The sequence below is a fragment of the Mirounga angustirostris genome, unplaced genomic scaffold, assembly GCF_029215605.1.
Source record: "Mirounga angustirostris isolate CCGP_5_RB_7025 unplaced genomic scaffold, mMirAng1.0.hap1 SCAF_5, whole genome shotgun sequence".
NCBI lineage: Eukaryota > Metazoa > Chordata > Mammalia > Carnivora > Phocidae > Mirounga > Mirounga angustirostris.
Window position 1 is genome coordinate 175,274,196 of NW_026991713.1, and position 23,045 is coordinate 175,297,240.

Below are 23,045 nucleotides of genomic sequence, written 5' to 3' on the forward strand. Positions count from 1 at the left end.
CTTGAGAGTCAACTCCAGGAGAAGTGACATCACCACAATGGGGACATAGGCCATTGCCTGACTTCACTCCCTCTCCAAAAAAAGAACCAACAACTATTCATGGACATCACTGAGAGAATCCTAGAATACAGGGGTGAAGCTGAAGCACCCCCTTCACCACAGAGAACAAAACAGCACTGGAAGGGTAAGAGGAATGGCTACATACTGACCACACTCCCCTCTCCACTCCCAGGCTGCCACAGCACCAAACTGAGGCTTCCCCTGAGCCTGTGGTTCCTCCAGTGGGAAAAGAGAGTCCAGGGTAGACATCCAGCTCCCCAGCTTTGTGGGTCACTTCTTGGGGGCCCCCACTCCAGTCTTACTCCATGGGAATTGCTAGGGAATGTGGGGGCTCAACCACTGGGAATTTGATTGTGACAGAAGGGGGAGGGGCTCGCAACAGCACTGAAATCTTGGCAGACTGAGTTCCTACCTGCAGCACCCAAGTGGCAGCCCCCAAACAGCATCTTTGCTCACCTACAGAACCAAGTTGGTGGTGAAATCGGACCAGGAAACTCCACAGGGTACAGGTCAGCCTGATTAATGGCCTCAAATGAAGAGCTGTGCCAGCCCTGGAGCCTGGTTGGTGCCCACTGCCCAGACAGAAGAGCTGAGTCATAGCCTGGCTTATGGCATCTGAGCAGAAAGGCAAGAACACCTGGAAGCTGCATAATCCATCACCACTTAAGCAGAAAGTATGGCAGCCAGTTCCACGTATGGAGGGTTCCACTGCTCAACCAGAAAGCCTGGCCAGAACATCTGCAAAGCTGTATAGCCCTGCAACATTTCAGCAGTCTGGTAGGCAGAGCTGATAGCCTACAGAGCAAAGCCAGTGGCCCTGTTTAGCCAGGGACTGTGGGAGCATGGGTTGGCTTGAGTCAAGACCCCAAAGAGCATTATCAGCCTTGGAGCAGTTTTCCCTCTCCACTCAGCCAAGGAAACTAATTCATAACGGTACTTCCCCCCCCCCCCCACCTCCACCCCACCTCATTGCTGGATACAGTCTTTAGCCCACCCAACAGCCCTGCACTTGAACAGAGAGGATAGCCTAGGACTTTCCCTGTCTGCAGAGCAAAACCAGTAACCTGTCTGTGGCCAGGGAGTTCATTTCACACACTTGCCTGATTCAGGTACCCGAACAAGCCATGCAGGCCATGGGCCCTGTCCTGCTGCCCTGCCAGAGTAGGGAAGCTAATTCGTAGCCTCATCTACAGCTGAGTATACTACTCAACCTGACAAGAATACCCAGGCAACCATGAAGCCTATCCTGTAGCCACACTTGGGCAGGGAACCAAGCCATCAATCCTACCTAAAACTGCTCTCAGCCAGCAGCACCCTTCCTCCTCCAACCTCAGAGCTCAGGCAGTAGCCTTGCCACAAAACAGACCTAACAACAAGCACTACCTGCCCAAGAAAGTACCACCAGACACATCCAGAAACCCAAACTGAGCTGATGGGTGAGCAACTGTCTCTGCTAATGCAAACCTGTAAAATCTGAAAGAGGATACCACTTGCTCAAATGCATAGATACCAAAGCAAGGAATCAAGGATCATGAAAACCAAGTAAACATGACACCACCAAAGGAAACTAATAAAGCTGTAATAGGTGACCCTAAAAAAATGGAGATCTATGAACTGTTGAAGAATTCAGAACAATCCTCTTGAAGAAGTTTAGTGAACTACAAGAATACACAACTACACAAAATTAGGAAAACCCTGCAAGAACAAAACAAGAAATTCAACAAAGAAGCCATCAAAAAACCCAAAAACAGAAATCCTAGAGCTGAAAAATACAATGAACAAACCAAAGAATTCAATAGTAAGCTTTAAAAGCAGACTGGATTATGCAGAAGAAAGAATCAGAGACCCAGAAGACAGGGCATTTGACATTACCCAGTCAGAGGAGCAAAAATAAAAAAAAAAAAAGGTGAGGAAGGCCTACAGGACTTATGGAACACAATCAAAAGAAACGATATTCCCATTATAGAAATTCCAGGAGGAGAAAAAGAGATAGAAAGCATATTTAAAGCAATAAGTAATGGCTGAAAACTTCCCAAACCTAAGGAGAGAAAAGGACATCCAGATCCATGAAGCCGTAAAGACCCCAAATAGGTTGAACCCAAAGCGGGGGGGGGGCGCTACATTGAAGCACATTATAATCCTCAAAAGTCACAGAATTTTGAAAGTAACAGAGAAGAGAGAAGTTACATATAAGGGAACCCCCCTATATGACTACTGACTGGTTTTTCAACAGAAACTTTTTAGGCCAAGAGAGAATGAAATGAACTATTCAAATATTGAAAGAAAAAACTGTCAACCAAGAATTCTACCCAGCAAAGTTGTCCTTCAGAAATGAAGGAGAAGAGGTACTTTTCTGAAAAAACAAAAGAAGGAGTTCATCACCACTAAACCTGCCTTACAGGAAATACTTAAGAGTGCTTTAAGTAGAAGTTAAAGGATACTAATTAACATCATAAAAACATAAGAAGGTAGTGTAAAACTCACTGGTAATAGTAAATACATAAATTCTGTAATATAATGGTGCATAATTCACTTACAACTCTCATTCAAAAGTTTAAAAACATAATAAAAATAATTATAATAATCTGTTATTAGTTACAGAATATTAAAAAAATGTGTAAATGGTAACATCAGTAACCTAAAACTTGAGGGGGAGAAATGTAAAATTTAAGAATTCTAATGAACTTATCAGCTTAAAATAGGGTGTTACAATTCTAAGACATTTTATATAATCCTTATGGTAACTATAAGGGGAAAAAATCTGTAGTAATAGCATGAAAGAATATGATTTTTAAAAGAGCATACTGATACCAAAGGCATCAAAACATGAAAAAACACAGCAGGATAAAAAGGAACAGTAGCTCTACAAAACAATCAGAAAATGATTTAAAAAAGAGCAGTAGTTAAGTCCTTACCTATCAATAATTTAAGTGTAAATTAAGATTGAATTCTCCAATCAAAGGCATAGAATAGCTGAATGGATAAAAAGACAAGATCCAACAATAAGCTGCCTATGAGAACTCACTTAACCTTAAAGACACAGACTGAGAGTGAAGGGGTGGAAAAGATATTTCAAGCAAATGGTAATTTTAAAAAAGGCAGGGGTAACTAATATCAGACAACACATACTTTATTTTTTTTTTTAAGATTTTATTTGAGAGAGTGAGTGGGTGGGGGAAGGGCAGAGTGAGAGGGAGAAGCAGACTCCCCACTGAGCAAGGAGCCTGATTTGGGACTCAATCCCAGGACCCTGAGATCATGACCTGAGCCGAAGGCAGACGCTTAACTGACTGAGCCACCCAGGCATCCCCAGACAGCACAGACTTTAAACTAAAAATGGTAAAAAGAGACAAGATCATTATATAATGATAAAGAAGTCAGTCCATCAAGAAGATACCTTTATATTTATGTAGCCAACTTCAGGGTACCTAAATAAATAAAGCAAAAACAGAGCAAAAAGGAGAAATAAGCAATATAGTAACAGTTGGAGACTTTAATACCCCACTCTCAACAATGGATAGGTCATCCAGACAGATAATCATTAAGGAAACAGATTTGATCAATGCTATAGAACAAAGGGACCTAACAGACATATACAGAACATTCTGACCATTCTTCTCAAGCACACGTGGAACATTTTCTAGCATAGACCATGTGTTAGACTACAAAGCAAGTCTTAGCAAATTCAAGATTGAAATCTGATAGTATCTTCTCTGACCACAATGGTATAAAACTAGAAATCAGTAACAGGAGGAAAACTGGAAAATTCACAAACACGTGGAAATTAACACTCTCCTGAACAACCAACGGATCAAAGATTAAAGGGGGAAGTTTAAAAGTATCAAGAAACAAACTGAGGGTTACAGAAGGGGGGGTGAGGGGACAGGGTAACTGGGTGATGGGCATTAAGGAGGGCACGTGTTGTGATGAGCACTGGGTGTTATATGCAACTAATGAATCGTTGAACAGTACATCAAAAACTAATGACGTACTATATGTTGGCTAATTGAACATAATAAAAAAATAAAAGTATCTTGATACAAATGAAAATCGAAACACAATATACCAAAGCTTACAGGTTGCAGCAAAAGTGGTTCTAAGAAGTTCATAGCAATAGACATCTACATTAAGAAACAAAGAATTCAAATAAACTAACTTAACTCTGCCTTAGGGAACTAGAAAAAGAAACTAGATCCAAAAGTTGCAGAAGGATGGAAATAAAGATTAGAGCAGAAATACACAAAATAGAGAACAGGAAAATAGAAAATATTAACAAAACTAAGACCCTTTGAAAAAAATATTGATACCTTTAGCTAGACTAACCAAGGAAAAAAACCAAATCAACAACATTATAAATGAAAACAAACATGATTAATACCACAGAAATATAAAGGTCATAAGAGGCTACTAGGAACAATAAAACACCAACAAACTGGATAACCTAGAAAAAATGGAGAAATTCTTAGGAACGTACAACCTACCAAGACTGAACCAAGAAGAAATAGAAAATCTGAACAGACCAATTACTAGTAAGGTTGAATTAGTAACCAAAAATCTCCCAGCAGAGAAAAGCCCAAGACCAGATAGTTTCACTGTTGAACTTTATCAAACATTTGAAAAATTAATGCAAATCCTTCTCTAACTCTTCCCAAAACTGAAGAGGAGGGAAACCCCCAAATTCATTTTACGAGGTCAGCATTACGCTGATGCCAAAGCCAGAAAAGGACACTACCAGAAAAGAAAACTACAGGCCAGTATCCCTTTTGAATATAGGAGCAAAAATATTCAATAAAGTACTAATACACCAAAATCAACATATTAAAGGGATCATTCACCAAGTTCAACTGGGATTTATCCCTGGGATACAAGGATGGTTCAACATATGCAAATCAATGTGATACATTAATAGAATGAAAGCAAAAACTATATGATCATCTCTGTAAACACAGAAAAAGCATTTGACAAAATTCAATATCCATTCATGATTAAAAAAAAAACCCTTAACAAATTAGGTACAGAAGGAATGTACCTCAACATAATAAAGGCTATATATGGGGTGCCTGGGTCACTCTGTTGGTGTCTGACTTCAGCTCAGGTCATGATCTCAGGGTCCTGGGATTGAGCCCCGCATCAGGCTCCCCACTTGGCAGGGAGTCTGCTTCTCACTCTCACTCTCACTCTGCCCCTCCCCCTGCTTGTGCTCTGTCTCTCAAATAAATAAAATCTTTAAAAAAAAAATAAAAGCTATATATTACAAGCCCTCAGTTAACATCACACTCAATAGTGAAAGACTGAAAAATCTTCCTCTCAGATCAGGAACAAGAGAAGGATCCACTCTCACCACTTTTATTCAGTATTGTACTGGAAGGTCCTAGCTAGAGCAATTAGGCAAGAAAAAGAAATTAAAAATATCATAATTGGAAAAGAAGAGGTAAAATTGTCTCTATTTGCAGATGACATGATTTTATATGTAGGAATTCCTGAATACTCCACCAAAAAACTGATAGGTCTAATCAATGAATCCAGGAAAGTTGCAAGATATAAAATTAGCATACAAAAATCAATAGGGTTTCTATACACTAACAATGAATTATCAGGAAAAGAATTAAAGAAAATGATCCCATTTACAATACCATCAAAACAATAAAATGCTTAGGAATAAATTTAGCCAAGAAATAAAAGATCTCGACTCAGAGGACTTCAAGACATGATGGAAAGAAATTGAAGAAGACAAATATAAATGGAAAGGTAACCTACATTCATGGATTGGAAAATTTAATATTGTTAAGATGTCAGTACTACCAAGAGCCATTTATAGATTTGATGCAATCCCTATAAGATTCCAGTGGCATTTTTAACAGGTAGAAGAAAAAGCTCTAAAATTTATATGGAACTACAAAAGACCCCAAATAGCCAAAGCAATCCTGAGAAAGAACTAAGCAGGAGGCATTTTACTTCCTGACTTGAATCTGTGCTACACAGTATAAAAAGTGTAACAGCATGGTACTGGCATAAAAAGAGACACAAAGACCGGGCGCCTGGGTGGCTCAGTCGGTTGGGCGACTGCCTTTGGCTTGGGTCATGATCCTGGAGTCCCGGGATCAAGTCCCGCATCAGGCTCCCTGCTCGGCGGGGAGCCTGCTTCTTCTCCCTCTGACCTTCCCCCCTCTCATGTGCTCTTTCTCTCTTATTCTGTCTCAAATAAATAAATAAAAATTTTTTTTAAAAAAAGACACAAAGACCAATGGAACAGAATCGAGAGCCCAGAAATAAACCCATGTGTACAGTCAGTACTTGACAAGGAAGCCAGGAGTGTTCAATGGAGAGAAGATAGTCTCCTCAATAAGTGGTGTTGGGAGAATTGGACATTCACACATAAAAAAATGAAACTAAACCCCTATCTTACACCATTCGCATTATCTCGAAATTGTTTAAAAATTTAAATGTAAGATGAGAAACCTTTTATAAAACTGCTAGAAGAAAACAGGAAAAAAAGCTCCTTGACATGGGTCTTAGCAAGCATTTTTTGGCTAAAGCACAAGGAACATAATCAGAAATAGATTAGTAGGATGATGTCAAACTAAGCAAAAGAAGTGAACAAAATGAAAAGACAACCTGTAGAATAGGAAAAAGTATTTGCAAACCATATAGCTGATAAGGGCTTTAAATCCAAAATGTATAAAGCACTACAGCTCAATAGAAAAAAAAAAATGGGCAAAGCATCTGAATAGACATTTTTTCAAAGAAGATATACAAGTGGCCAATGGGTATATGAAAAAGAAATGCTCAACATCACTCATCATCAGGGAAATGCAAATCAAACTGCAATGAGAGATCACCTCACACCAGTCAGAATGGTGAGCATCGAAAAGACAAGGATAGGGGCACCTGGGTGGCTCAGTCGTTACGCGTCTGCCTTCGGCTCAGGTCATGATCTCAGGGTCCTGGAATCGAGCCCCGCATCTGGCTCCCTGCTCGACCGGAAGCCTGCTTCTCCCTCTCCCACTCCCCCTGCTTGTGTTCACTCTCTCACTGTGCCTCTCTCTGTCAAATAAATAAATAAAATTAAAAAAAAAAAAAAAGACAAGGATAACAAATGCTGGCGAGGATGTGGAGAAAGGGAGCCCTCATGCACTGTTGGAAGGAATGTAAATTGGTGCAGCCACTCTTGAAAACAGTATGGAGGTCCCTCAGAAAATTCAAAATAGAAGAGTCATATAACCCAGCAATTCTACACCTGGGAACATATCCAAAGGAAACAAAAACACTGTGAAAGAGATATCTGCACCCCCATGTTCACTACAGCATCATCCACAACAGCAAAGACACAGAAACAACCTAAGGTATCCAATGGATAGATGGATAAAGAAGTTGTGGAATATATACAATGGAACCTTATCTGTTAAAAAGGAGGAAACCCTGCCATTTGTGATAACATGTTTGGGCCTTGAGGGCATTACGCTAAGTGAAATAAGCCAGCCGGAGAAAGACAAACACTGTATGATCTTATATATTTTTAAAATTCACTAAAAAACTCATAGAAAAAGAGACCAGATTTGTGGTTACTGGAGGCTGGGGTTGGGGGTGGGGGGATTGGATGAAGGTGGTCAAAAAGTATGAATTTCCAGTTGTAAGATGAATAAGTACTAGGGATGTAATCTACACCGTGACAACTATAGATGCTGCTGTATGATATAGACGAAAACTGTGAAGAGTGGATCCTAAGAGTTCTCTCATCACAAGGAAAAAAATTTTTTTTGGTTATCTCTGTGAGATGATGGATGTTAGCAAAACATACTGTGGTGATCATTTCACAATATATGTATGTCAAATCATTATGCTGTATACCTGAGACTTGGGCTCCAAGTCACTTACATCTCAATAAAACTGGGGAAAAAATACAAAAACAAAGACAAAAAAACCTCAGCAGGATCAAGCCTTGAAAGTGAACTCCATCAAGCGGGTGGCAGGATTGGAAATAGCACTACCAGCCTAATTACATTTTTAAAAGACAGCTGTACATTTTTATAAACCTTCTATCATTTATAAGCAACAGTGTACAAACTAGAGTTCAATCATTAAAATACTCACCATTTTGGGATAAAAAAAAGGTTAGCCCTTTTCCTGGAGATTTAAAGTTCATTTTGGAAATTCTTTCATCACTTAGAGACTTCTTGATCTTGGGCTTTTACATAAAAGAAAATCATAAAGCAAAATATGACTTCTGCATCATTGTGGACTAAAACCAATTTGCTACATTATAAATAATTAGAAAATTATTAATGAGGCCATTCTCTTTAAGCGGAAGAGACTACCTTTGACTATTTTAACCTGCATAAAATATTGCTATTTGTACAATTAAGGAAATGAAGGACAGTTATTGTATCCACTAAAACACTCCTCCCAAGAAACTAAAGATTTGAAAGTCTTCTGTGGCTCTGTTGGGAAAGTGTTTAACTACATACAGTTAACCGCACCTACATTCCGATATTAACGGCATTTTTAACCGGATATGTGCTGTTCACACCCACATTTCTGCCTCCAACTAGATCTCGCCCTTGAACCCCAGGCTTGCGTCTCCATCTATGCCACCTGGAGCCTAACGTGTCCAAAAGCAGCTCCCCAGTTTTGCCCCCAAACTCCCGTCCCCCACCCCAGCCTTCCCTTCACAGTAAATGACAACCGTATCTCCCAGGCATTCAGGCCAAAAGGCTTAGAATCATCTTGGTCGTGTCTTTCCCTCTCAAACTCCACAGCCTTCAACAAACCTGCACGTCATTCCAAGAGCTTCCTTACCGGTTTGTCAACAGGGAAGCCACAGGGAGCCTTCTGACCCTCTCTGCTCTGGGGCCTTCTCGTCGCAGAAAGCAAGCCAGGTCCTCACCATGGCCGGGTGCCCTCCTGGTCTGGCCCCACTGCCCCGCCGAGTTCCTGTGCTCGGGCCACTCCGATGTGGCTGCAGCTGCTGAGCCACTTGTCTTTCAACAACCCAAACACACCCCCACCTCAGGGTCTCCGCACAGAACAGTCTTCCTCCAGATGACCGCATGGTTGCTTCCCCACTTCACGTGTGCTCGAATGTCGCTTCATCAGAAGACCTGCCACTGCACAGCCTGCCTCGCTCTTCACCACATCGCTTGCACCTCGTAAGTGTGAGGAGGTGTAGCCGTGTGGGGACGGGTGCAAACTCTGGAGTCAGACCGCTGCACACAGACCCCCCAGCTCCACTGCTTACTAGATGCGTGACTGTGGGCAGGTACCTAAACTTTTCATGCCTCAGCTCCCCCCTAAGACAGTAACAGTACCCGAAGGTGGGTTGGGGGGTTAAATGAGCTCATACTGGGAAGTGCGTGGCACCTGGTAAACACCCCAAGAGTGTTAGCTATCGCTGCCGTTCGCGTGTCTCCCCCTCCTCACTGGAATGTGAAGTCCACGAGAGGACAGTTTTTTGCCTCACTGCGGATCGCCAGCATATAGAAGCGTGCGGATCACACAGTAGGGACGCAAAGCCCGTTGATACTGCAACCAGTAACTACTGTTACGTGGTTAGTTGTAAATACGAACCTCTGATCTCCGTATTTTGCTAAGATCAAGCATGAGCCCTAGCTTGCTTGAAGATGACTTGGTGCTGCCGTCCTGCAGATCTGATTCCTGGCTTGTTCCTAAACTTGAACTCCTGTTCTGGATGTTCTGAGCAAGGACAAACACATAAGAGGATTTGGGGTTTCCATGGAAACACACACACGATTTTTTTAAAAATTTTTTATTTACTGGGGCACCTGGGTGGCTCAGTGGGTTAAGCATCCAACTCTTGGTATCAGTTCAGGTCATGATCTCGGGGTTGTGAGATTGAGCCCCACGTCAGGCTCTGTGCTCAGCAGGAAGTCTGCTTCTCTCCCTCTCTCTCTATCCCTCCCCCCACTCATGCTCTCTCTCTCTTAAATAAATAAACCTTTAAAAAAAACCAAAAAATTTAGGGCGCCTGGGTGGCTCAGTCGTTAAGTGTCTGCCTTCAGCTCAGGTCATGATCCCAGGGTCCTGGGATCGAGCCCCGCATCGGGCTCCCTGCTCCGCGGGAAGCCTGCTTCTCTCTCTCCTACTCCCCCTGCTTGTGTTCCCTCTCTTGCTGTCTCTCTCTGTCAAATAAATAAAATCTTTAAAATAAATAAATAAATAAATAAATAAATAAATAAAAATAAAACAAAAATTAAAAAATATTTGAGAGAGCAAGAGCATGAGTAGGGGGAGGGGCAGAGAGAGAAGGAGCAGACTTCCCACTGATCATGGAGCCTGATACTCGGGGCTCGATCCCGGGACCCCAAGACGATGACCTGCACCAAAATCAGACACTTACCTGACCGAGCCACCCAGGCGCCCCCACACGCAATTTTAATGAAGTATAATTTACAGTTAAGCTACACATAGGTGTACTTACTGTTTGATGATTTTTGACATGTGTACACCTGTGACATGATCAGCTCAGTCAAGACAGCAAACATATCTATCAGCCCCAAGCTTCCTGTGCCCCTCGGGAATCCACCCTTATCCTCAGGCAACCACTGATCTGCTTTCTGTCCCTACAGATTACTTTGTGCTTTCTAGAATTTCATATAATTGCACTTTTTTTTTGTCTGACTTCTTCCACCCAGCAGAATTATTTTGATTCATCCTTGTTGTATCCTGTATCATGAGTTATTTCACAGCTGAGTCATACTCCATTGTATGTACCAAATAGGATTTACCTTGTTGGACATGTGGAATGATATATTAAAAACCAGAGGTGAACGTGGTCAGATGGTTTCTGAGGATGACCCCTAGACCAGTGTTCACACTCGGTTATTAGAGCCCGTGTGATGCCATCCATGAAATCATGGACAGATTCAAGGTGGACATCGACTTCCCTCAGAGCAAAGCGCCAGACCATGGCCCATGATAAGGCTCCCAGACTGACTTGGAGAGGCCATCAGTCATATCCTCAACCTGGACAAGGCATATCTAGTTGGTGGGATGGACTGTGAGGTGAAGTTGAACATGAAGCTCTCAGCACACAAGGAGTCTGAGACACATCAGGGGATTTGTGGGAAGAGTCAATCTTTACACAACAAACAGTGACATTGTATGTGCAGGTCTGAAGAGTTTCCCAGCTGTGAGGTTCCACTGGCCCCCAAGACTCTCCCTGTGGCTCCACATGAATGGCTCGAAAATCAGAAATCCTCCAAGCCTACTTAACCCGAAACCCCCACCTAAAACTAGTTTGTGTCAGTTTGCCCCAGCAGCCGGATCCTTCAGTAGGGTGGCTGACACTGCCCCTGCTCCACCGAGGTCTTGCGATGGAGCCTCGTGTCCAGCAGGCCTGTCCTATGAGCTGGCCCCATCCTAAGAGAACCAACTAGCATCTCATGTACACTCAGGAGCTGTTTCTTAGCATCTTCACTCTGGAACAGGTTCTCTACTCTTGTAAACACTAGATCGCATAATGAAACATTTCATAAGAAAATTATCTCAGATATCCTAAGCCTCCTGGTCTACCCAACATGTTAGTAGGCACTCTGACCTTCATTAGGATATCTCCGCTACTGTGGCTAGGAGTCTACGCCCTGGGTCATGACCAAGGACCTAACTTAAAGACAATACACCCTTCCAAAATGTGAAAAGAAGTCTTAAGTTTTTTCTTAAGTCTTAAATTATTTCCTGAAGGGTTATAAAAGCCCAAGATAGTTTTGATCCAGTTTAACCGTTCCAGAATGAAACCATTTCTTGCTCCGTAAATTCTAAGATACCTTTACCTGATTTGTCATGTAAGAGCTTCCATGTTTGTTTCCAGACAGGTCATCATTTGGCAAATTTAAATAGGTTTTAATCATTTGTTCAGTGACAGAGATGAGTGCGAAGCTTAAGAGAGCTTCAAAGAATTCCAGGAAAACCAGCTGAAACATAAAGTATAAAGGCTCTTACTCATTTTGACATACCCTGAGGTGGACCAGTGATTCAACTGGGTGTTGGTCTCTGTCTCCACACAATGCCACCTCATTCAACGCTCAAGCATCATGGGTACACACCAATTTGAAACAAAAACTACATTTAAAAGATTATGTGTGTTCTGTTACTAGAACAAGAGTTTTGTTTTCTTATTGGCTGTTCTGCTCACACCATTCCTACTCTTCTTACATTTCTATTATTTAAGCCCCCCCAAAAATAGCAGAGGGTGGCACAGCAAGTTCAAATGTTCTGAGATAGGAGTGTGACAGGTGTGTTCCGGGGACAGCGTGGAGGCAGGTGTGACTCAGTGGTCAGACAAGGACTCAGGTGGCACCATCCATGTCATGAGGGCCTTTTCTCTGAGTGGGATGGGAAGCCTGGGGGTGTGAGCAGGGGAGTGACGTGACCTGGCGGTTGCCCTGGGAAGCAGAAGGGTAAGGGACGCATCAGGAGGATGAGTGAGCAGCTTTCTAGGTGACGGTGGCTCAGCCGGGACAGAAGCAGTGCAGCTGGTGGGAGGCACCACGTTCTAGAAAATACTTTGAAGGTGGAGCCAATAGGATGTCCTGAAGATCTGAAGGTGGGGGCCTGACAACCAAAGGGCGGGGTGCCATCCACACTCCACACACGGGAGGCTGAGGTACGCAGGCGGGGGATGGAGGTCACAACTGCGGTCTGGGGTGTGGGACATTCTGGGCTGTTCGAAACCCGAGGGGCCACCCTGGCTAGGCTGCCTGGAGCTGGAGAGCATGATTGGGGTCAGAGATACAAACGCTGGCCTTGTCCTCAGAAAGGTGGCATTTAAGATTATGAGACAAGGGGTGAGCACAGCTAGAGAAGGGGACCCCGGCCTGAGTCTACGGCACTTGGACAGGGCGGGTGTGACAGAGAGGAGGAAACAGCCAAGTCGGAAGGCACCAGCAGTGAGGGAAGTGGAAGACCAGGGACACGGAGGGAAGAATGTGTTTGAGGTGGCAGAGGCGGCATTTCAGGCCCCATGGCAGGGCCCCCTGGGCGGGTCATCGTAGGGTCACTGGTGACCTGAGCGCAAACGGGTTTAGCCGAGCGGGGGGAGCCACACAGATCCCATCTTTAGGACCTCTCCAGAAGAGCCAAATGCACGGGGACAGGGAGCAGACTCCTGGGGAGGGGAAATCGGGAGGTATGGCGGATACTAAAAACCGAGGGATCAACTAGTTGACCCACTTCCGTGTACAGAAGAAAAGACTGAGCCTGGGGTGGCCGACTTGCCCAGAGCCCCTCGGCAAGGCGCACTGAAAAGGGAAGACACGCAGCCTCGTTCACTGGAGGAGATCAGTCAGTGTCTCTGACAGGCTTAGGACAAGTCAGCCAGAGAAACAGATGCGTGTATTAAATCGCTCAATTATCCAAGAAATAGTGTCGGACAGCTGGCCCTTGAACAAGGCGGGTTTGAACTGCGTGGGGCCACTGATGTGCAGGTTTTTTTCCTATACGTACAGGACAGTGCTGTAAATGTATTTTCCTTACGACGTTCTTAATGTTTTCTTTTCTCTAGCTTACTTTATCGTAAGAGCACAGTCTGTAAGACAACACGTGTGTTAGTTGCCTGTCTATGTTATCGGTAAGGCTTTCAGTCCACAGGAGGCTGTGAGTAGTGAAGTACGGCGGGGGGGGGGGGGGTCAAAGTTATACCTGCATTTCTGACTGCGTGGGGGTGTCGGTGTCCCTAACCCTTGTGTCGCTCAAGGGTCAACTATAGTTTTATATTCTTTTGATTTCATTCGTTATTTCCTGACACCTGGAATACTTTTTTATATTAACTCTAGTTGTCTAATACGATCAAGGAGACCCACACGGGTGTGCACGCACGTGTGTATACACACACACAGACACACACATAGTTCCGTCCTGGGGTGAGAATGCTTTTCGATCAAATCTTGGCTCTCGGTATCCAAGGCAAAACAGCCTACCTTGTATCTGCACTATTTGTGACACCTCTTTACAAACCTCAGGTTCGAAGTTGCTGTCAACGCCGTCATGTATGAAAGGATTATCCTCTGCAATGACCTCCACAAACTTGGTTGCTGTTAATTCTTTATTTATCATTTTAAAGTCCTGCAAAAGGAACAACCAATTAAACCATAATGGCCTATAATTACAAATAGCTACATTTTAAAAAAGATTTTATTTATTTATTTATTTATTTTTATTTATTTGAGAGAGCGTGAGCACAAACGGGGAGCCGGAGAGGGAGAAACAGGCTCCCCACTGAGCAGGGAGCCCAACTCAGGGCTCGATCCCAGGACCCTGAGATCATGACCCGAGCCAAAGGCAGATGCATAACTGACTGAGCCACCCAGGCTCCCCTAAATAGCTACCTATTTTTAATGTTAACTTATATCCGTATAACCCTTTAAGGAGATGTTCTAGAAATGAATGTCTTTGAAACTGATCCATTTGAAAAGCATTCTAGATTAACATTGAGATTTACCTCTCTAGACCTTCCCCCATCCCTCTAAAAAGAAAAGTGTCTTTAGAGACATAAACACAGGACAGAGGGGTTGGGAGAGTGGATGATCCAGATGTGAGATATCAACCCAACTGCACAGATGGGGAAACGCTGGACTGGGGGCCTCAGGGAGCCAGGGTGCTGTAGGCACTCAGGCAGGAGGCCCCTCTGGAAGTAACCCTCCAGGGAGAGCTGAACACAGGAAGACTCGCCGAGAAGACCCGGTCCGCATCAAAGCTGCAAACAGAAGTTTTGCTCTCAGAGATACTGAACCAGAGAGCATTCGGCCCAGGACACACAGTCTCCCCTAAGTTAGCGCTGCTGAAAAAAAGGATTAGGTGAACGTGCACCTCATGGGGGCTGGTTCCGCGCCGGCCCACCCTCAGCTCTCTCCTGAGCGCTGTGCAAACCAGGCTCATATGTTCTAATGGAAGGATCGTGCTGACTCCACGTGAACCCGCTGGTCCATCTCAACATCTCTAAACGGGAACATTCCTGAGGCGATGCAACAGAAATACACAGAACCATCTGCAGCTTTGTCAGGGGAAGAAACCTGGAATCCAAACAAGCCTCTGACTGTACTGTGTTAGCAGAGATATGGGGAAAAGAAGAACACGGTGGGGCGCCTGGCTGGCTCAGTCCTTGAGCGTCTGCCTTCGGCTCAGGTCATGATCCCGGGGTCCTGGGATAGAGCCCTGCATCGGGCTCCCTGCTCCGCAGGAAGCCTGCTTCTCCCTCTCCCACTCCCCCTGCTTGTGTTCCCTCTCTCGCTGTCTCTAAGAAATAAATAAAATCTTAAAAAAAAAAAAAAAAGAAAAGAAGAACATGGTAATGAACCTGGGAGAATGCCACCAGCCCGAACCGGAAGTCTGACCCATTTAGGGGGACCTCGTCTCTTCAATAAGAGGCCATGAAGAAAGGGGGAAAGTGAACAAATAAACAGCTGTACAATACTCCTCCCCCAAAGCTCACACACTTCTAACAAGCATTTTCCTGTAATAGACACTAGGTGACTAAACAGTCCGTACACATACAACACGGTTAGACTTTTTTAAAGCACTCTATTCCCTATTAGTATTCGGCTCTTCTCATTTTCTCATTTATCTTCCCACAGGTATAAATTAAAACAAAAACTGCCAATAGTTAGCACAAGAATAGTGTATGAATTAGATGTCCTCACTACTTTATAAACTAATAACTTCTTTAAACTACTTTTTGATGAACTTTTTTTTTAAATGACATTCACTTCCCCCCTTCTCCCAACCCCATCTTCTCTTATACCGCAAGGTCTGCTTAGCAAAGGCACTGTGGCCGCCCATGCCCCTCCCCTCACTGGGAAACACACGGAGCCGGTGCTCCCTCTGCCTCAGGTCTGTCACAGATCCTGGAATTACTCACTTCTGCCCAAAGATGCTCAGCAAACATTCAACCGCTATGAAAATCCATCCCGGATCTTCACCTCATTATTTGTGTATCATAGCTGGAATGCTGCCTTTCTTTAATGAAAACCAAAATGCCAGCACATCTGAGTGGCTCAGTCAGTTAAGTGTCTGTCTCTTGATTTCAGCTCAGGTCATGATCTCAGGGTCATGAGATTGAGCCCTGAGTCGGGCTCCATGCTAAGGGAGGAGCCTGTTTGAGATTCCTTCTCTCCCTCTCCCTCCGCCCCTCCCCTGACTCATGCGCACGTGCTCTCTCTCTCAAAAAAAAGTCAAAATTCTTATTAATATAAAACCAGTCTCAGTCACGAGTGGTTACTTTCAACATCCAGAGGAAGTGTCGCATCTTCATGGAAGGCTCGTGGGGAGGGGCTGTGTGTGGTCTGCAGTAAACTGTATAAATCTCCCAGCATTTGTCGATGTAATTCATGGAATAGAGTGTCCGCTGCTGTCCACTGAATAAACTGCCTGAAGACATTAGAGAAAGATTAACCATCAAAAAATGATTACAAAGCTACATTTTGGGGAAAAAATAATAAATATAATGCTGTTGGTTTTGTATTTACCTTTTACACGGCAGGCATTTGGGTGAATGTTCTCAGTCATCAGTTTGGTAAAACACAGAAAGAGCGATGGGCTTCTGTTTCTGCCAAGACAGATCTAGTCACCCCTCTGTCCGGGATGGAGAACCTCATTCTCCTCTCCCTGAGTATGGAGTGGACTTAGTAGTTTTCTTCGAACGATGAGAGCACAGAAAGGGAGAAACAGTATGTTTACGGCAGAGAATCCTGGCTGCCACCACTTTAAATGAGCGATTGGGGTTAGCATAACCAGTAATAAGACAGTCTAATGTCACATACCCCCGATGGGATGGGATGCCAAGGGCAGTTTGCCTCCATGGTATTCTTCCCCAAAACCCAAGCCTCAGTGCAATGATGAAAACACATCAGCAGACGACAATCAAGGGACATTTTACAAAATACAAGTGACCAATGGTCTTCCAAAGCGTCCAGGTCATAAAAGACAAAATCCGAGAAACTACTACAGGTTGTAGGAACTAGGGAGGTGGGACAACAAAACGCAAAGAACATGGAACAGAAAAGGGACATCAGTGGGAAAACTTGGGAAACCCTAATAAAGTCTGTGGTTTCGTTAAGAGTATTATGCCAACGTTCATTTCTCCACTTTGACAAGTGCACCACGGTTGCGTAAGATTGTTAAGGGAAGCTGAGTGACGGGTGTACAGGAATCACTGTACTAACATGGCAAAACTTCTGTAAAACTAAATTTATTACAAAATTAAAAGCTTTTTTAAAAAAAGGTTTTTTCTCTTTCTCTGAGAAGGACAGGAGATTCTGCCCTAAGGAAGGGTTGGTGTTGACCATTTCCGATTACAACTCTGAGAACACTATTCAGGATGGAAGCATGACTCACATCTGAGGGGTCTTCCGAATTTTAATCCAGTATCTCGTGGTTTTGTGGTTAATACTTGGGAAATGTTTTTGTTTCTGGTCCTTCATTTCAGAAGTATGTAAAGTGGTAACGGCCGTTGAAGGAAAGCAGAAAAGTCACCACTTTGACTACAACACTGGTGAACTCTGCCTCCACCTCTCAGCGCCCCGGAAGTAGTACTTACTGGTATTCTTTGTGATGGATGTGGTAAGCCAACTGCAGGAGGTAATTGAGAAATGTCCTCAAAAGTATTGTTGTAAATGGAGAATGAATTTCTTCAACTGGAGTGTCACTATCGGCTAAAATAAAGAAAATTGGAAAGGATGCCTAGTAACCTTTTAAATTGAGGTATAATTGGCATATAAGGTTGTATTAGTTTCAGGTGTGCAAACAGGATTCACTATATGTTGCAAAATGACCACCACAATAAGTCTCATTGACATGGTTCACCTACACAGCTACAAAAATTTCTTTTAGTGGCACCTGGGTGGCTCAGTCATTAAGCGTCTGCCCTTGGCTCAGGTCATGATCCCAGGTTCCTGGTATCAAGCCCCGCATCAGGCTCCCTGCTCCCCGGGAAGCCTGCTTCTCCCTCTCCCACTCCCCCTGCTTGTGTTCCCTCTCTCGCTGTGTCTCTGTCAAATAAATAAAATCTTTTTTTGAAAAATTTCTCTTTTATTCTTGTGATGAGGACTTCTTAAGATTTACCCTCTTACGGTGTTCACATATAATACCATATTTTTAACATACCACAATTTCATTCTTATTTTTTAATTTAAATTCAATTAATTAACATATAATATATTATTAGTTTCAGATCAAGATTTCATACTTGATGCCTAGCATTTTCTAAAACCTTCTATTTTATTTGCTCCTGGTGTACAAGTCAAAGAACTGAGTATGAGGGAGTATCTTTTTTTTCCTAGGGAATACTGTGAACATCGTATACACATCCACCTAAAACTTAGGTTTTAGTTTTAGTTTAGGTTTAGTCTGCTCGAAAGATCTCGATCTGGTCACCTTTCAAGAAACTTACAAGATACCTTGTGCCCATGTCTTTCAAGGTGGTCTGAGCCTCGTTTGATTGATGATTCTAATTCTAAATGGATTCTAAGTCTGTGTCAAACACTTAAATTTCAGGTAAATAGGTACTAGTTCTAATATTTTGTGTTTCAAGTAGATAATAAGGTTTTCAAGGCCTGCTTCCCAGAATTCAGCTGAAAGAACTAAAACCTTCAAAACTGCATGAACTTTCTCACTTGAAATCAAGCCCAAGCCCAAGACAACCTCAAGTGTTTTCCCAGCTATGCCAAGCCCTCTTGGCTTCTGATCTCAGTTTTAGTGGGTTTGATAGATCAGGGGCAGGCCAATTTCTCTGTCGAGAGCCAGCAACACGTATTTTATGCTTTGTAGGCCACAAGGTCTCTGTCACAACCCCTCAGTTCTGGTGTCTAGGGCAAAAATAGCCACAGACAGCGCATGAGAAAATGGGCATGGCTGTGTTCCAATAAAACTTTATAAGAACAGACAGGGCTGGATTCGGCCCACAGGGCCTGCTGTAGCTTTCACTGCTACCATTATTTTACGGGATTGTCCCAAGTACATTTTAAGCACCTTGAGAAGATGAACCTGTGTTGATTTCTGGAATGTCTGTCCCAGCATTTGCCTTCCTCACTCCCTCCCCATTTCTTGACTGGTTTCATGGTGACATGAGGTTATACTACTCTTTAAACCAAAGGATGTTGGGGCACCTGGGTGGCTCAGTCAGTTAAGCATCTGACTTTGGCTCAGGTCATGATCTTGGGGTCCTGGGATCGAGACCCACATCAGGCTCCCTGCTCAGCGGGGAGTCTGCCTCTCCCCTTCTTCTGCCCCTCCCCCCCCACTCATGCACATGCTCTCTCCCTCTCTCAAATAAATAAATCTTAAAAAAATAATAAATAAACTAAAAGACACAAAGGACCTGGAATACTCACTACTTAATATCCTGTCCATATCAGCAAGAGTTATTTTATGGTGATGAAATTTGCAGTCTTTTAGAAACCTCCAGAAGTTAAGCTTTGTCATCAGAAAGGTGTTATCCAGAGAGTGATCACATCCTAGGCTGCTGTAAAAGCTATAGATTCTTCTCAATTCTGTAATATTTCTTAAGACAGCATATTCTACCTACAAAGAGAAAACCACGCATGTCTTAATCTTGCCTAATAAGAACAAAAGTAAAAGAAACACCTGTTTTATAAATTAAATGCAGTAACACATGTGACGTAATAACATTTACCTCTTACCACTGTATGAGCTCAACAAATGTCATATTCTTCCCACTCAACCCCAGGTCAATAAAATGCAATTTCTGAATAACATCTAAAAATTTGCTATTACCAAAAAAAAAAAAAAAAAGTGCTGTTATCAGTACAATGAAATTGCTTTCATACTGATATGTATCACATATGCTATGGGATAGCATCCTATTTGAATGGGCAGCAAATTTTCTTGTCCACGGATCAGTATCTTTCATAAAGACAAACACAAAAATCCTCACCAAAATAGGAGTATATGAAATCTAGCAAAATATAAAGTCGTATGTCCACACCAAGCGGGGTTTATCCTGGGATTGCAAGGCTGGTCCAACCAGCCTTGGCTGTTTGTTTGTTTGTTTGTTTGTTTGTTTAGAAGGGTCCTTGCCCAGTGTGGAGCCCAATGTGGGGCTCGAACTCACGACCATGAGATCAAGACCAGAGCTGAGATCAAGAGTCAGATACTTTACTGACTGAGGTGCCCCAGGCTTGGTTCATTTAAAACATACAACTGGGGGCACCTGGGTGGCTCAGTCGGTTAAGCGGCTGCCTTCGGCTCAGGTCATGATCCCGGGGTCCTGGGATTGAGCCCCGCATCGGGTTCCCCACTCGGCGGGAAGCCTGCTTCTCCCTCCCCCATCCCCCTGCTTGTGTTCTCTCTCTGTCAAATAAATAAATAAAAATATTTAAAAAAAAAACAACATACAACTGACATCATCAGACTTCCTGCTGAAAGTCTGAAATAGACAATACTCACACTCGTTACTAACCTCCGACTCTGTCCTTAATCACCTTCTATAATTCTCCCCAACCCTCAATGCCCCGAATGCTACCTCCACTTCCCCATATGTGCAACCCTGCAGGCTATGCGGTGTCCTGTCCTCCAAAACCACTTACCCCGTGCCTCACCCTCCCAAATGAAATATTCAGGAAATGTGAGCAACGGTGTTTGGGGTCCCCAAGGAGATGGAAAACCTCACCTGGGCAGTTGCATCGGGCATCTGTCCCTCTCAGCATTAACTCCTACTTTCTAAAATTCAATTCGATTGGATAAACATGCCTAATCTGCTCTATCTAAAGCCTTGTTCTAGAGTAGAACGCAGAATTTGCTTTATGAAGCTTAAAACCCGGTAAAGACACCATAAGGAAGTACCACAGGTAGAACAGAGCCATGGAGGAAGGAGAGGTGGGTTACAAGGAAGAACTTCCCTGGAGGACGCTGTACTTGAACTCAGCCTTGGGGCACAGAACAGATGAGCAATTCACGGACGGCAGGCCCCCCGGTGGAGGTTGGGGTGGGGGGAGCAGAGAGGTTGAGAAGCTTCTGGAATGCCAGGAGGGCTGTCTGACCTGGATAAAGGCTGTCCCCACGCTCCACCCCAGCTCCCTCCTGGGCAAAGTGGGACAACCACCGTTCTGGCCCCTAGGCTGTTGGGGGGATTTAGCAAAATTAAGGCGTTTGGAAACAGGCCCAGAGCAAAGTGCTTTCTGCGCATGTGCTGGCCATTATCGTCACAAGAGTGCATGGTGAGGAGGAGGCTGCTGGGGCAGGCTGGCAAGACAGGCTGATGTCAGGTCCTAGGACATCCTGAGTACAAACAGCTCCCATCGGCATGGAACAGGATAGAGCTAGACGGCCAAGAGAGCTTTCCAGAGCCCCTCAGGACCTTTCTGAAGTCTGGAAGTCATGAAGGACCATGGAAGGTGGAGGCTCCATCACAGAGGAGGTTAGAGAGATGTGACCGCCACATGCAGCATGGGGTCCCGGGTAGGATCCTGGGGCAGAAAAAGGGGCACTGTGAGGAAAAGTGAAATTCAAATAAAGTCCACTGCTTCGTGTCAGTGGGTCAGCGGGGCCTGGGTCTCGGCTTTGGTCTCTGTTCCGTGGCCCTGGGAGATGCTCACGTGTGGAGCAGCCAGTGACAGGGGTGCAGAAACCCGGGCTCAAGCCGCTTTTCTGGGAGTCTGAAGTCCGCTCAAAGGGTTAGGAAAAAAATGGAAGTTTCTCTAACTAGATTGTAATATTGTCCATATTGTGAAATACCACGTAGCCATTAAACATGTTTAGAGGCGTTTCTAAAGTGTCGAGTTACAGAATTTCTTTTACTTTCTAGGTTCTAGTTCTGTAATGTTTGAATTTTCTGTAAAGAGCATGTGCTACTTTTGTAATTAAAACAGTCAAGATATATATATATTTTTAAGATTTTACATATTTATTAGAGTGAGAGAGAGCAGGAGAGGGTAGAGGGTCAGAGGGAGAAGCAGACTCCCCACTGAGCAGGGAGCCCAATGTGGGACTCGATCCTGGGACTACGGGATCATCACCTGAGCCAAAGGCAGCTGCTCAACCAAGTGAACCACCCAGGCGCCCCAGTCAAGATATATTTTTAAATTCATAGTTTTTTAAAGACCTACCTGTTTTGACATGGAAAGAACTCCCAAGTGGAAAGTGAATGATAACATATGTAAGAGAGAGAGAGTGAGAGAGAGGAAGGGAGGGAGGGAAGGAAGGAAGGAAGGGAGGGAGGGAGGGAGGGAGGGAGGGAGGGAGGGAGGGAGGGAGGGAAGGAAGGAAGGAAGGAAGGAAGGAAGGAAGGAAGGAAGGAAGGAAGGAAGGAAGGAAGGAAGGAAGGAAGGAAGGAGGGAAGAAGGGAAGGAGGGGAAGGGAAGGAAAGGAAGAAAGGAAGAAAGGGAAGGAAGAAAGGAAGAAAGGGAAGGAAGAAAGAAAGAAAGGCGATCTCCTTTTGGGGTGATTCAATGGATGGTTCTTTATTCACCTAAAAATTATATTGTAGGAGAATATTTAATGGCAATGAAGACCTATGATTAAATATACAAAAACAGAGATTATATGAGCAGAACGCTCCAATTCTAATTATGTTTGCCCAGAACAAAACTGGAAAGATGGTCACCAGATTTTGTCTGGGTGGAGATTCTCTTCTACTTCTTCTTATGTGCATTTTCTAAATTTTCTACAAGTATTGTGTACTATTTTCCTAACTAGAGAAAGTCATAGAAGTTCTTTTTTTTTTTTTTTTTTTAACAAGAATCTGGCAGCAGATGAAGTGAGCGATCCCAGGAGCCTGAATAACATCGTTGGCCAGGAGAATAGAGGAGGATGGGGGATGGAGAGTCATCACTTTTGAGACCCACAGAACTGGGGCCAGAGGAGACGGAATAGAGGAAGAGCAAAGGGACACATGACTTGCAACTTCGAGGTACCAGTGGTTCTCCTGTTGCAAGCCACATCTTCAACAATGCTTTCATGGGAGAATCATCCCGAGCCCCAGTCAAAGCAGGGTTCACGACACTAACATGTAATTTGGTGGA

General features: G+C 43.8%; 1 protein-coding gene across 1 annotated transcript in view; it reads right to left on the reverse strand.

Annotated features, from left to right (window-relative positions):
• Window positions 1-23,045, reverse strand: part of LOC123844869 (radial spoke head 10 homolog B-like) — a 54,928-nt gene that overhangs the window by 6,531 nt on the left and 25,352 nt on the right. Inside the window, exons 10-17 of the mRNA XM_045875820.3 lie at window positions 19,398-19,587; window positions 17,606-17,720; window positions 16,536-16,615; window positions 16,289-16,437; window positions 14,029-14,136; window positions 11,847-11,987; window positions 9,625-9,750; window positions 8,152-8,245 (exon numbers count right to left, since the gene is read on the reverse strand). Coding sequence (XP_045731776.1) covers window positions 8,152-8,245; window positions 9,625-9,750; window positions 11,847-11,987; window positions 14,029-14,136; window positions 16,289-16,437; window positions 16,536-16,615; window positions 17,606-17,720; window positions 19,398-19,587 — 1,003 coding nt within the window. The remainder of the gene's footprint in view (window positions 1-8,151; window positions 8,246-9,624; window positions 9,751-11,846; window positions 11,988-14,028; window positions 14,137-16,288; window positions 16,438-16,535; window positions 16,616-17,605; window positions 17,721-19,397; window positions 19,588-23,045) is intronic.